Source organism: Telopea speciosissima, chromosome 2 (assembly GCF_018873765.1).
Source record: "Telopea speciosissima isolate NSW1024214 ecotype Mountain lineage chromosome 2, Tspe_v1, whole genome shotgun sequence".
In the NCBI taxonomy this organism is placed as follows: domain Eukaryota; kingdom Viridiplantae; phylum Streptophyta; class Magnoliopsida; order Proteales; family Proteaceae; genus Telopea; species Telopea speciosissima.
Window position 1 is genome coordinate 66,365,136 of NC_057917.1, and position 13,837 is coordinate 66,378,972.

Below are 13,837 nucleotides of genomic sequence, written 5' to 3' on the forward strand. Positions count from 1 at the left end.
CAAATTTTAAATATGAGAAAAGTGTCTCTAAACCTATGTTGTTTCCTACGCCCTCTCACATATTAATTTTATTATTATTTTTCTCTCCCATAAAAGAAGACCATAACATCAATATTACCTATCAATTAAAATTTATTTATTTTTAGTAAAAACCTATCAATTAAATAACCACAAAAACTATTTCCACATATTGGCTTTTCAAGAGTTGGGGAAACTCAATGTTGAGAGGACCATTGAATAAGCTAGGTCAACCTCACTATTAGGATTGGAAGATTGGAAGAAGTTATGCATACGAGTCTTTAATCTTATCTGTATACCCATGACAACCACCATCAGTTGCAATAGTTTCTTAAAGCATAATCTTCACCACAATCAGGAAGACTTCATGCACTTGGTTAAAAAATTTCCACACAAGGAGCAAAATATATAATAGGAATTCAAAATTTTCATATTCCATTATATGCTTAAGCTAGATTTTTATTTAACAATTGTATGCATATGTTTATTGATATGTTAATGTTTTAAGGCGGTAATGTTAAGGTTTCATGATGGTAATAGTAAAAGGCAGTATTTAGTCAAAGTTAGGCGATAAACCAAGGTTAAGTATTAACCGATTTGTGATGGTTTGCCCAAGAGGTGGTGATTAATATCAAAGTAAATGAGGACCCATAAGGGTATGACAATAAGGGATATGTGATCACAGATTGGTTGTCATGGTTAATTTTCCAATGCAATTCTGGTTAGTAAATAGGCTTGTCTTTGTGACTGATAGAAAGTTGTATACCATATATTGAGGTGTATTTTCTACTGTTGTTCGACATGAGTCAATTTCTTGACTATTTCAAGTTTTTAAAGTGGTAATTTGCAATGTGACTCACAAGTCAAGCCAATAGGGAGGTGTGTATAATTAACGTAGTCCAAGTGAAAGATTGTAAGATATTTTCAATAACATATTGGACTTAATTAATTATGCCCTATTCTATTGGTGTAGGTCCATAGGCATAAAACCCGATTTTGGACTACTTTAAGGTTAATGGTGGGTATACTAGTCTTTTCTATTGTGAAGATGGATTGGATTAGAGTTTGTATTTATTATAAATATATGGTTAGAGTCCCTACAATCACTTGATCTCATTATCTGTTCTTTCTATCAAGAATGAGAGGCATGTGTGAGACAAGGAGACTGGAGAAAATCTTGATCAAAGTTTCATTGAAGAAGAATAACGACATAAAGGGTATTATTCTTTTCCAACATACGCGGGTGCAAGGTACACTATATAAAGATGGATTCGGGTTTCACAAAACCCAAAAAAATTCTAACACTCTCTTCCCACAATGAGATAAACTTGAATGGTTTCCATCTAAGACAAGGGTGTCCTTAGTTAAATTGTCTTATCACCACATCTATACCAGATACTGTTTTGAAAGAAAATCTGGTCTTGCTCTTCATTGGCCAAGTTTAAACAATTCTTATGGCATTGTTGCGCTTCAAGTTTAGCAACTGCAGATGCTCTTCATCGTGAGGATGTTGACGTTGATTTGAGATACTGTAAAAGTTCAGATTAAGAAACTATCACCCATAACCTCTTTGACTACTCTTTTGTATGAGCATTTGGCTTGGGAGTAATCTGGGATTTTATATCCCTTCACTTCCTTCTATTGTGAATTGGATTCAGGGGTGGAAATCATTTTCGCATTATAGAAGAGCTACAACCCAAAAAATGGTTACTTTATGTACTTTCATCTCTTGGTATTTATGGATTGTAAGGAATAACATTGTGTTTAGAAGACGGTTTTAGAATTTTGATGATGTAATTTAGGTTTCAAAAAGGATCTCATAATGGTCTCCACTTGCCATAGGGAGGCTAGCTCCGATTCACATACGAGAACATTCTCATACGTCCCTGAGTGGATGAGTCTGGTGACTCTTCACGTAAATGAATGACTCACAATTTTTCAAATGAAATATTCTCATAGATTGGATTTCATCTAAACGACGATGAGTCATTCACGTATATAAAGATTTCTTGCTCACCGGGCGGACCTGATGGAATCCATAAAATAGGATCCACAAAATGGATTCCATCAGATCAGCTCAGGGGCGTACATGAACCTGAGCCGAACTCTACCATAGGTTCCCCAGGGTGGTTTGGCAATTAGTTACTCGTAGGCACCGAAAGAGAATTGAAAAGCGTACGATGCTAGAACCCCTCTCGTCCCTATCTCATACTCCTCGGCAGCAGTAGTGGGTAACTGTAACTGCACTTCGCCATTACCTAACCAGAAAGAGGGCATTATAGCTTCCGCTCTCCTTCTCCTACTCCGGTCAAACTTGGACCAATCTAACCTTTTGATATTGATATTGATATTGATATAGATATCTCGTGTTGTTTTCTTCTTTGTTGCATTTATTTGGTCCAGAACTCTACCAGAGTGTCCAGGGTTAGACCTGTGATCATATCCATCCACTATCCTGGAGGACCATTCATTACCCACTTGAAAGACAGTCTTGGTCTGATGACTGTACTTATTAAGAGTTATATTATAATAAGTTATTATACGTTGTTCAAAGCAAATGCCCTGGTCCACCAGGTCCAGCGTACGATCCGACTCTTTGGCTCGGAAATCGAGATTCTCTTTTTTACTCTAGCACGGCATCCTCTCCTTTGACCGTCCAGAGACTGTGTGTCGTGTCTGTGATTACTGTGCGAGTCTATCGAGGAGCGTTGTTAATTGTTTCGGTGATTACTATTGCAAATAGTATTCCTCTTCTTGGCACTTAGTGACGTGTGCATGCAGAGCCATTAACTGTTCTTATTTAGACCTTTCGAAGCTATTTACTGAGACAAACTTTCTACATTCATTAGAGAGTTTGTATGGCCTGAGTAGAATTAATTAGTTCCAATGAATTTGGTGCAGATGGGTCATATGGCAAAGCGGGGCAAGATGAGCACCAAGCATTTTGATTACAAAAATTCAAGAGTTAAGGAGTGGAGATAGGCCAATCTATGTTATTTGTCACAGACAAAACTCTCTTGATTAGAGAGTCAATAACACTATTTGCTTTCAACTTCCATTGAAATACAAGACGGTTACATAATCCCATCTATTTGGATCACATGGAATTAGTGTTGATGCACTTCTACATTCAGACTATCCCTGTTGGTGTTTATATATACAACAATAACAATCATAATCTTATCCCCACTAAATGTGGTCGATTACATAGATTCGATTTTAGAAATATTCCCTTATAAGGGGTCGGTTACACTGATCTTTGTCTTCCACACCACTTTATCGACTATCATACTAGGATCGAACCCTACCACATGTATATCATTTCTTATCACTTCTTCAATAGTCATTTTAGACCTACCCCTACCTCTTTTAGTTCCGTCAATCTGAATCTGATTACTTTTCCTTATTGATGTTTATATATATGTTTGATTAAAAGGTTTTGCCAAAAAGATAAAAAAAGATATTTTGCCTCAAAGAAAAATGAAAAATATGGATAAGGGATTTTTATGTGCCACATGGAGATCGGATGGGTCTAAATTTGAATGACAAGGAGACCCCACCCTCCCTATGTATGTTCCATGTTTGTTCTCTATTGACTCTTGCATATTTTCTGAAATGGCAAAAGAATCACAAAACGCCCATTGAAGTAGGTAATTGCACAAGCTATGTAGTCTATGTGGTCAGTCCAAATTGTTGGTTTAATATCACTTTGTTGTTTGACTGGACTATTGTAGCCTATGTGGCCAATTGATTGTGGAGAAAAACTTTCGCAACTATTATTGAGCAAGAGTTCTTTGTGAGGGAGTGTGATCCTTACATTTGTGGGGCCAATGGAAGAATATGCAATGGCATCAATAGGGAGATCATTACCATCATTCATGGAGGCCGGAGCGATCATCGTCTCCATTATCAACTACAAGGCTGCCATGCAGTTTTGACACCTTTACTATAGATGAATTTGTAGTTTTTCAGGCCGGCTCCAGTTGCATCAAAAGCCACTGGACCCATTGACCCTAAAATATATTCATCAAATGAAAGTATTAAATTCTCACAAAAAACTCAGTCCAGCAACAATTACATAGAATCAACCATGAATTTATTGTAGCATCAATGAACTTTGACCATGCAAGATGTGCACAAAGACTGAGGCCCAAAAAATGGAGGTTTGGACAGCTTCAGTGGAGTTGTGGAGTTGGATGACTGAGGCTGAGAATAATTCATGGCCGTGGCACTCTATCCATATCTCTTTGATTTAGAGGCTTCACTTCGGCTCCTAAAGCATGTTATAATCCTTAAAAAAACCTAGACATTTTATTTTTCCAGCACATAATTTAGCTGTTACAACTCGTAGGTCTAAGATCCATAAGATACATATAAGAACAATGTTGTAGACTTACCCCGAGTCCAGTTCCTCTGCACGTATGTATGAGAGGTAATAACCTATACCATTTCTGCCATTTACAAGAGGAGAGGTATTAATGGAAATAAAAAGGACAAGTGGTTACCTCTCACATGTACGATCACCTGCACGCATGTGCAGATGATCCATTCTCACTTACACCTCCCCCCAAAATAAATTGTTGTATACTTTATTTTTTCTTAGTTAATTATCTTTGGATTCTCATCCATAAAAAAAACAAAACACATAGAATCAAATTTTGTAAATTAAAGTTGCATATAGAATGTATTCTATGTCGATAATGCATTCCAAGAAATCATACCAAACACAATCTTAATTTCAAGGAATCCACCATGTGATTTCAACAACTGTATAATTTATTCTCTTTAACTATGATTTAGAATTCAGTCTTGTGAGGGTAGCAATGAGGTAGAAAACATGAGATGACAAATATATGTTGAAAAAATCTTAGGTGGAAGACTTGGGCTAGGTTTGGTATGATTTATTGGAATGCATTATCAATCTAGAATGCATTCCAAAATTGAAAACCAAACGCAGCCTAAATGTGGCTGATGGACCCTGCTATAAAAAATTTAGAACACCAATCTTGACAAAGAATCTAAAGACATAGAAGTTCTCATAATGTGGACCCAATTACTTACTATTCACAATTTCATTGTCGCATGTTGTCCAGGAAGAGGAAACAAAAAAGGTCAATCATAACCAGAAATGTGTCTAAAGTGAGAAACGTGTAACTTTTAAGAGTTTTAAATACTATTATTGTTTCCCCACATTACACAATTACAAGATTAGCAATGGGGAGAAAAGAAGAATCATATGAGATTTCTAATTATATTTTATGAAAAAGCTATGCAGTTATTGAGGCTTTCTCGTCTCCCCAGTCCCACTTCAGTGATGACCTTACTGATTCAACGAACATTAATGATGGAAATTGCATAGTGATTGAGATAAGAACTGGTTTGTTTGAAATCTCCGAAGATACATGGGGTAGTTAAATAGATGAAACCCAATTTCTAAAACTTAGGAGAGAACAACTTTGAATCTTTGAAAAAAGACCTAATGACTACAAAGTCTATATATCAGCAAGAAGCCTGTGAGTAATGCTAGATTAAGTTATTCTCATGCACTGGCTTTACCAAATTCACTGTTGGTTGGCGATTTGATTGCATGGAAACTAGAGCAGCTGCCAACTTTTGCAGTTGATTTATGAAGCTTCACAAGAGGGACCAATGACTGCACTACATCTGCCATTAAAGGCCTATAATCCGCTTCAGGCTGCACGCACATAGCAGCAATGGCAGCCACCTGAATAACCTCCTTCATAGAGTACTGACCTTCGAGGGCTGGGTCCATAATCTGCTCAACCTTCTCTCTATCTGTAAGCCGGGGTAGAGCCTTCACTCAAACAAACAGAAAACAGATATTACAATGAGAATATGCATCAAAACAAAGGAAAGAGATAGTCTTGAACCTAAAGCCCATTAACTCAGCATGTGTCATAGGTGCAGAAAATCATGACCTATAGTTAGAATTTCATCTAAAAGACTTTAAAGAACTGAAAATCAGCTCTCTTATTTTTTATTTTTTTATTTGAGGGGGGTGGGGGGTGGGGGGTGGGGTGTGAATTTGTTAAGTAGCTTGATCATGGATGATTAACCATCCAATCTACTATTTCTCAAAGATTTTGGAAACTTCACTAGCCAGTTCAGTTACACAGAAAAAGGAAATGTCTATGCAAGCAGTTCTGAACACTTGATCTCTTATTGGAACCTAATGCCTCTTACAATGAAAGAAATAGCAAGTTATTAGGCCCCAGCCTGTTCTACCAGCCATGAAGCTCCAGAAAATAGATGCTGCAAAAGAAACTTGGGATGGGGGGTGGGTGGGGAGGGAAAAACAATGGACAATGAGAGTTCAAGACCTCAGTGTAACATAATTGTAAAATGTCTGTAAAGAAAGTGTATAAGCAGATGTTGCAAGTCATAACAGAGTGGACGAGTGGTCTCTCTACTATCTTCTTTTTCTTTCTTCCCTTCCACCCCCTCCTCAACAAGCCTACTGAGAAATGAGAGATAAGTGCCTACCCAAGATACAAGCACACCTTCCCCAGGAGCCCTTGTCATGTCTACTGGCACTCTGCCTGTGAGCAGTTCCAAGAGCACAACCCCATAACTGTAAACATCTGATTTTGTTGTAAGATGCCCAGTTAATGCATACCTATAGAGGAAACAAATACAAATTTTCAGATTAAACAAGAACGCAGGAAATACAATGTTTGGGCCTAATACTAATAGGAAGTCATTTAACAGTATCTGTTATCAAAACCTGAATTCTGAGAATTGCACTGTTCACGCAAACAGTGTCACAGCCCAAATTACAACTCTACCCTTGTTCAAAAGTAGATAAATAAAGCATAAATAAAATACCAAAAGTACCCTTATAATATTGGGTAATACATCTCAACAGTATCCAACATGTATTTTAATGGTCCATGCTCTGCAAAAATTTATTTTAAGACCTAAAACAGGTTGGATATACAATTTTGCAATGGTAGTCTAGTACTATTTGCAGTCCCTCTATTTTCAGCAATTTGTTTGGCCAACATAGGCAAAAGCATGAAATGGCAGGACCATGCCATAGTTATGCATTTTGCCCAAAAAACAAGTTGCAACGTATCTCTGATTTTGGGAATATTCTTTTCCCAACAGTTTTCCATTTCCCAACAGCTGGAAACCAACTCATCCCCACAAACTCTTGTTACATACATTTCAAAGGAGATATAAATGTATCCATGAAAATTCTTGTATGTGCACGTACATGCATGTGTGTATGGGTATATACGCAAATGAGGAGGGGAAAGGGAGAAATAATGAATAAATATCTTCTGATTCTTACTCAGGGGCCACATATCCCTGCGTGCCCAATACACGGGTTGAAACATGCCCACCGGCCTTTTCAGATCCAAGCTTCGCCAACCCAAAATCGGAAACTTTGGCATGAAAGTTCTTGTCTAAGAGGATGTTGCTGCTCTTAAAATCTCTGTGGATCACAGGGGGGGTAACATGTTCGTGGAGGTATTCAAGCCCTTTTGCAGCTTCCAGACCAATTCTCAACCGGGTGTCCCAGTCCAACTTTGTCACACCAGTGCTGGAACCTTTTAAATTCAACAACAGAACACTAATTCAACAAATGATAAATTGCACAGAAATATATAAAGGAATACCAGCTCTATGGGTAATACACGAATTCAAGCTTCAATGGTGGCCCAACATCAGCCACTAGGCAGTTTGATTGGCTGGCACTCACAAAAGGTCCAACATGTTGCACATGTGACATACCCCCTCCTACTCATGTGGTTCAATTGTTCAAAAGCACCCCCACCACCTGGCAAAAACAATGCCCTATTTTTGTTGGCATGTTTCACCTTATGAGTTGATATTTGGATGTCTCGAATGGCCATATTAACCCTCTAAAAGACTCAAATTAAGCGGCTACCCACCTAGGTTGGTTGAGTAACAAAGAAAACCTTCTCCCATGTTTGATACCAGATAGCTCAATTGATTCTCAAACATTGTAGCAACTAAGTGGTAAGATTCAGGTAAAACACAGTCTACAATGTGGCAAAATAAACCTTGGAGCAATGTGCTAACGTACAAAAGCCAATCATTTCTGTAAAAATGGCTTCACAGATAAAAGTACTAGGGACAAACAAGGTGCAATAACAGTTATAAATGTATAGCAATGCTGCAGCTGCCGCTTATAGATAAACTGAACCCAGAAACAAGACTGCGATAAAGTGAAGGCACCTTCACATTGCAACTTGCATATCACAGATGATGAAATAATCAACATGCCCAAAGTGTCCACAATTTGAAATATTCAACTCAAAAGCTTAAGATGTTAGGCAGAGAGACCCAACTAGTATATGAAGTCATCCAAGGTCCTAGAGTTAGGTCGATGTGGGATTTTTCCCAACAAGAGAGCGCCATGAACACACCTATTCTGTTAATATCAAGCCTGCCTCTCACAAAGGAATAAAATTTCAGGGAAAAGGAACTCTGTCTGGGAGTGTGGCCTACACCAGCACTCTCATGAGTCTATCTCTCTGCTCCCCATATGAAAAGACACCTTTGCCCCCTTGTTTTGAGGAGGGGAGATATAGACATATGGGATTGCTGGCGTAGGCCACACTCCCGGACAGAAAACTACTTCCCAAAAATTTAAAACCTTGACCACACAAAAGTCCCCACATTCGACTTTCCAAAATCTGGTCCAGTCCAGACACATACAAACTGCCAACAACCATCTAATTGATATATTTTTCCTAGTTACTGCCCTTGAGTTTGTGACCATTAAATAGTCTTGTCCCATCAATTTTAGCTATTTTTTATGTGGTAGTACATTATTGTCTAAATGTCTATCTTGCAGTTTCACAGCATAAACACATGTCCTTGGATTTTCAGGTAGCATACTTGCATACAAAATTTCTTAAAGATGCCATGGTTGCAGGCTTTTTGGGTTGGATTTTGTACTCTGATTGTGGCAGATCGTCTTCTCATGTGGACATGTCCACTTATGTCATGTGTGTTCTTTATATCCCCTCCCTCCCCCTCCAAAAAAGTGTGCACATTTGTATCAACCTCGGAATTCTGTCTCCACAACACTTTAAACAATCAAGTACCAATATTTAACAGTTAGGAAGCCTACTTGAGAACTATCCAATGATACTAATGACATGCTCGTAGACATGATTTCAACAAATTATGCCAAGTTCCTCATTCTCTTCGTAGTTCTAATTTGTTTGTTGACTTCAAAGGTTTGGTTTCAAATTTAGGGTCTGGTTCTAGGAAATTTGATAGTTTGTAAATATTGTTGTCCTCGTGATTTTAACAAATTTCCTATCAATGGACCAGAAAGAGGTTGTACTCTACAATTTGTTATTTTAATATTACTTATTCCCTTGATAAGCAATACTTTAATTGCTTCATTCATGGGGCAGTCGGATCACCTACTCACAGGTAAGATGCTTGACTTAACTATGTTTCACTTGAATGAATATGTGGAACAACACAAGTCCATCAACAAATTTTGAAAATATTTCTTTTCAAAGAGGAGAATATTGTGCTATATTAATGTCATAAGTTGTTTGAATCTATTCAAGACAGAAAATCAACTACTGAGTACTGGAGGAGTAAAATACAGAGCGAGCACTCAAAATTCCCTAGTTTTTGGAAATATACAGGAAGAGCCGTCAAAATTTTTCCCTAAAACTCCACACACAAAGCAAACCTGTCATATATTTAGACAAAGCTGAGAACAGCTCAACGGCAATGAAAACAGAACCAGCATAATGGAAACCACTTACCACCACTGGGATACAGGTGCTCCTGCAGACCTCCATTGGACATAAACTCGTAAACCAGTAACTTATGGTTACTATCTGAACCATACCCAAGCAAACCCAACAAATACGGGGAACGAAGTCTACCCAGCAACTCCACCTACCATTTTGAAGCTAATCAGACAAAACCCAAGTGGAAGAGAAACAAAGAGAAGAAAAACATGATTTTGGAAAACCGTTGAGCAAACCTCCATTTTGAACTCTTCTTCTCCCTGTTTTCCAGCCTGATCCATCAACTTAACCGCGACCTTCCTCCCATCTGAAAGCACCCCTCTGTAGACAGACCCAAACCCTCCATGGCCAATGACATTCGACTTGCTGAAACCACCAGTCGCCGAATGAAGCTGCTTGAAGGTAAACACTTGAAGCCCATTCTCAGTCGCAACTTGCACATCAGCTCGGCCAGCTCTTTTTCCCTCATCAGTAGAGTCTCCCAACAGAAAAAAATGGGGGAAAAATCAATAAAGAAAATTGCAAAAGAAAATGAAAAAACCACTCAAGGACAACAGGAAAGAAGGTACTCACTCATCTGGTTCTTCAACTTTAAGCGTTTGGAGACTTTGTTTCGGATGTAGCAGTAGTAGCTGAATGCAAACAACAGTGAGACCACCGACAAAGCTGCGAGGGCAACAATGACCACCAACCCAAGTCTCTCTTTCTTCCTATAGTCCTCTGCTTCCATCTTTAGAAGCTCAGAGCAAAGTAATTAACCCCTCAAATGCCCGTTAAATAACGCAAAGCGAGCGCCATTTTTCAAGAGAAAGAGAAGAAAAGAAGCGAGACGAGAGAGAGAGGGTTCGTAACTCAGTTCTCAATTTCTCACTTCCCACCCCCTTCACCCCCTTCTCGGCATTCTCGGGTTTCTTGAGTCTCGTTAACTGAAAAAGGCTAATGAAGGGTGGAGTAGTACACCACGCAAAGCATGCTTTTTGTAAATTGGGATTCGATCCAAAGCGAGGGAAAGATTATAAAAGGAAGCCTAATAACCAGAGAGAGAGAGAAAGAGAGGTTGAGATTATGGTCAGCAGTGGAGTAAAATGATAAATTGACGAGAATGAGAAGAACGAGAAGAAGGAGAAGAAGACAAATATGTTCACTTCCCTATGCCTTTTCTAGGCAGAAAAGGCTGGCAAATGCAAATACCACCTCTAAGAGGAGGAACTTGGGAAAGAGGGTCGGTGATTGTAGCGCTTGTGAATCTTGAACAAAGTCGTGATTAATGAACTTTTTTGAACTTAAAACCACAAATAGATCCCCAATGAGGCCACGACAATTCGACAAAGACTAGAGCGAAGGATCGCACCGCACGGCTGTCTTGCCCACTTGTCTTTCCATTAAATGAAGGTGTGATTGTATAGAGTTAGAAAGCGACACTTTAGAAGAAAATGGTTTGAATGGTTGAATCTAACTGGGCAAGGTGGTTCACTATTCTACTGATAATATCAAGTTATGATCTCAATATCCCCATCACCTGCGGTTTAATCTAACGGATGTAATGATCGATAGCAATTAGCACATGCTCACGCTCTTCTGAAAACAGTTTTCTGTCTGAGACTGTGTCATTGCACGGATTAATGGGAATACACGAGAAAACATCAATTGGGTTGAAATTTCTACTTTCATAGGGGGTGATCATTTTTGTGCCGTTTGTGTCTAAGTATAGGAGATACACTCTTGCAATTGTTTGGAGAGAAGCCGATGAGCCTGGTGATGTATCTTGGTTAGATGCGGAACGATGTGTAATTGGTCTGCTGCTCGATTAAAGGCGTGAACTAGTACAGATTGCGATGGTGCCCCAGGTTTGGGTTGTCGTGTTATGCCCTAGGAGACATCATCGCTTTGATCATGGTAGACAGTGTGCGCCTTCATGGCATGCCACCAGAAAACAATGGCATAGAATTTGAGCCTAAAGAATTTTGAGAACTTAGAGACTTTGCACCTAAGGTTGAATTGTTATGACTTAGACAATAGATTTGTGTCGTGGTGTGGAGAACCGTATCTGACAAGTTAAATCCTTTTACCCTGTCTTTCTATTAGGCCCATTTGTTTGACACGGAGGATGGGGTGAGAATGTATTGGGACTGGGTCCTACAGTGTGATGGGTTGGAAAAAAAAGGTGGTGGATTAGAAAAAAAAGGGTGAGATTATTTTCTTTTTCCATTACCCGTAATCAAAGTCCTTTATTATTTTTAGGGCTTTAGATAGCATAGGGGTGGGATTTTCAAATGCCACATCAGCAGATAAAACATTTAATATTGTTCCCTAAGTTTTTGTAAGTTCACCACCCCATGTTAAACAAACAAGTCTAAGGTGGGATTTTGAAGTGTCACATCAGTATTTTTTCACCCCACCTAAATCTCCGTCAAACAAACGGGGTCTTCGCGAAAAGGCTGGGCACACCGTTAGGTGCCCAACGTGTGTCTTCTCCTCTCCTCCTTTGGAAAGGATCCCTTTAGCCTGTTGTGTCCAGCCCTGTGATTACTCCCTTGGAGTAATTTCTCTGGACCATTTTCTATGGCATGGCCAACACTAACGATGGCTGTCCTAATGTACATTTCCTATATTTACTCAAATTTCTTTGTCTAATTTTTTTTTTGAGAGAGGGATAAGCACATCGCTAGTGTGTGATAAACTAGTGGGCGGCACCAATGGGGTATAGGATGGAGTATTAGAGAGGGATAGGCAAATCCGCACATCGCCTATTTGTACTTGATGTGTGCAAGATCATAGTTAGCAAAAACGGGAATGGCAAAAAAACAGAAACGACCAGTACAGATTTTAAACAATAAAAAATTACAAATGGTCGATCAAAAAAACATAGAATGGAAAATAAACGAAAAACAGACAATATGGGTTTTAAACTTAAATATTTCAAAAAAACGTAACAAATAAAAAAAAAAACCAACACTATTCTCATATAAATTAAGGAATTTTTACTTGAATACATACTTCTAATGTTCAAAACAACTGTAACATTAACAATTAATCCATATATATTCCACAATCCAGTGTAAGTTCCAAGACATGCCATCTAATGTCATCCAAAATACATCATCTAATTAATATCAAGTCTTGTTGAGCGATGTTGCTTAACTATGGTGTTGCTTGTTATTGTCAACACAATCAACACATTCAGGGAGTGATTCATGTTCAGTTGGAGTGGGAGTCATTGCTTTAAAAACCCTTTTTAATAGATGCAACAATTTGTAGCCCTTCAAGAGAATTAGGTCGATCAGAATCCGGAAGAAAAAGATATGGTCAATTAAAGGAGTCAGTGTAGACAACAAACAATTATATATATAAAAAAAACCTTTTTAAACATGTTTAATTTAAAACATAAATCATCTATTTTGGAAACAAATGTGAAAATACGTATAAAATGGTAAAAAAAAACGCTTTAATACCATATATTTCCAAGCTACATTAAATGATAATATTTATATCTGCTCCATTTCCTGCCCACTCCATTAATACCATATGTTCCCACTTTCTACAAATGAAGAAGCCGGTTCATCCAATAAAAGGATACCAACATGGTTTAAAAAATTAGATCAGAATTGACCCGTTTGATTACTTCCCCAACCCCACTTTCTTTTAGTGATTAAAATATCAAAAGAATCAATAAAACTTATCTTTTATAACTAGATCTACAAAATTTCAGGGGAAAAAAGAAGATCTATAACAATTCTTGCTACTTCTTTTCGATTCCATTTCCTAAGTTCTATTCCGATAAATTCCTGTCTGATTTGAATCAGAAACGATGGAGGCCAACAGAAAAAGATCTCTGAGTGCTTTTTTATTCCATTTTCTAAGGTTTCGGATGATTACAAGTAATTCTGATACCATTTGAATCAGAAACGACAGAGGCCGAACCAGTGTCGGCTTCTGGGTTTTAAACCCTTACTATAGATATCACAGATATATAATGGTTCTGAAAGGTCACATCAATCCAATATTTTCTGAAGGCAGATTTTCTATCATTAGCACCACCACACTAA

General features: G+C 38.1%; 1 protein-coding gene across 1 annotated transcript; it reads right to left on the minus strand.

Moving 5' to 3' along the window:
- Positions 1–5,388: 5,388 nt before the first annotated feature.
- On the minus strand, positions 5,389–10,749 carry LOC122651382 (probable serine/threonine-protein kinase PBL7). The gene is made up of 6 exons (XM_043844755.1): positions 10,363–10,749; positions 10,028–10,273; positions 9,804–9,939; positions 7,334–7,592; positions 6,523–6,655; positions 5,389–5,833 (listed from the first exon to the last, which is right to left on the minus strand). Exons 1-6 carry the CDS (start codon positions 10,519–10,521, stop codon positions 5,558–5,560), a joined length of 1,209 nt encoding a protein of 402 aa, XP_043700690.1. The 5' UTR covers positions 10,522–10,749; the 3' UTR covers positions 5,389–5,557.
- Between the last annotated feature and the right edge of the window lie 3,088 nt (positions 10,750–13,837).

What these genes read in the sequence shown, in the direction of transcription:
- LOC122651382 (XM_043844755.1), bottom strand. Translation starts at nt 10,521, where the DNA reads ATGGAAGCAGAGGACTATAGGAAGAAAGAGAGACTTGGGTTGGTGGTC. An exon ending in AAGAAGAGTTCAAAATGGAG is followed by an intron (nt 9,940 to 10,027) that starts GTTTGCTCAACG and finishes TCAAAATGGTAG; the next exon opens with GTGGAGTTGCTGGGTAGACT. An exon ending in AAGGTGTGCTTGTATCTTGG is followed by an intron (nt 5,834 to 6,522) that starts GTAGGCACTTAT and finishes GTTTGAGTGAAG; the next exon opens with GCTCTACCCCGGCTTACAGA.